The sequence below is a fragment of the Eimeria mitis genome, genomic scaffold (assembly GCF_000499745.2).
Source record: "Eimeria mitis Houghton genomic scaffold, Emh_scaff1049, whole genome shotgun sequence".
In the NCBI taxonomy this organism is placed as follows: domain Eukaryota; phylum Apicomplexa; class Conoidasida; order Eucoccidiorida; family Eimeriidae; genus Eimeria; species Eimeria mitis.
The window spans coordinates 9,312-9,747 of NW_013567293.1; the positions used below are offsets into that span (position 1 = coordinate 9,312).

At 45.6% G+C, this 436-nt stretch overlaps 1 protein-coding gene across 1 annotated transcript in view; it reads left to right on the forward strand.

The window, feature by feature from the left end:
* Window positions 1-117, forward strand: part of EMH_0028320 (uncharacterized protein) — a gene marked incomplete at both ends in the record, with an annotated part of 1,596 nt that extends 1,479 nt beyond the window's left edge. Inside the window, one exon of the mRNA XM_013494139.1 lies at window positions 1-117. Coding sequence (XP_013349593.1) covers window positions 1-117 — 117 coding nt within the window.
* Window positions 118-436: the final 319 nt, after the last annotated feature.

A 436-nucleotide genomic window follows, 5' to 3' on the forward strand; every position in this document is an offset into this window, starting at 1 on the left:
ACACCAACAGCAGCAACAGCAGCAGCAGCAGGAGCAGCAGCAGCAGCAGCAGGAGAAACCGCAGCAGCAGGAGCAGCAGCAGCAGGAGCAGGAGGGGGAGAGTGTATGCGTGTCTGATGCTGGTTGTTGCATGGGTATAAATGAAAATATAAATAAAAAGAAAAAAAAAGAAAAAAAAACAGAAATATTAGCTCTGCTAGAAAGCCAAGAAAAACTTTTTTTTTCAATGCCGTGGATGACAGTAACAGGTTTTGCTTATTGCGAGAAACTAACATATAAAGAATTATGCATGGCCATCACTCAGAAACTTCTTAAACCTAAACATGAATACACAGATATAGCTGCTTGTTGCAGCCGAAACACTCATGCTGCTGCTGCTGCTCCTGCTGCTGCTGCTGCTGCTGCTGCTGATGGTGGTGGTGGTGGTGGTGGGGGT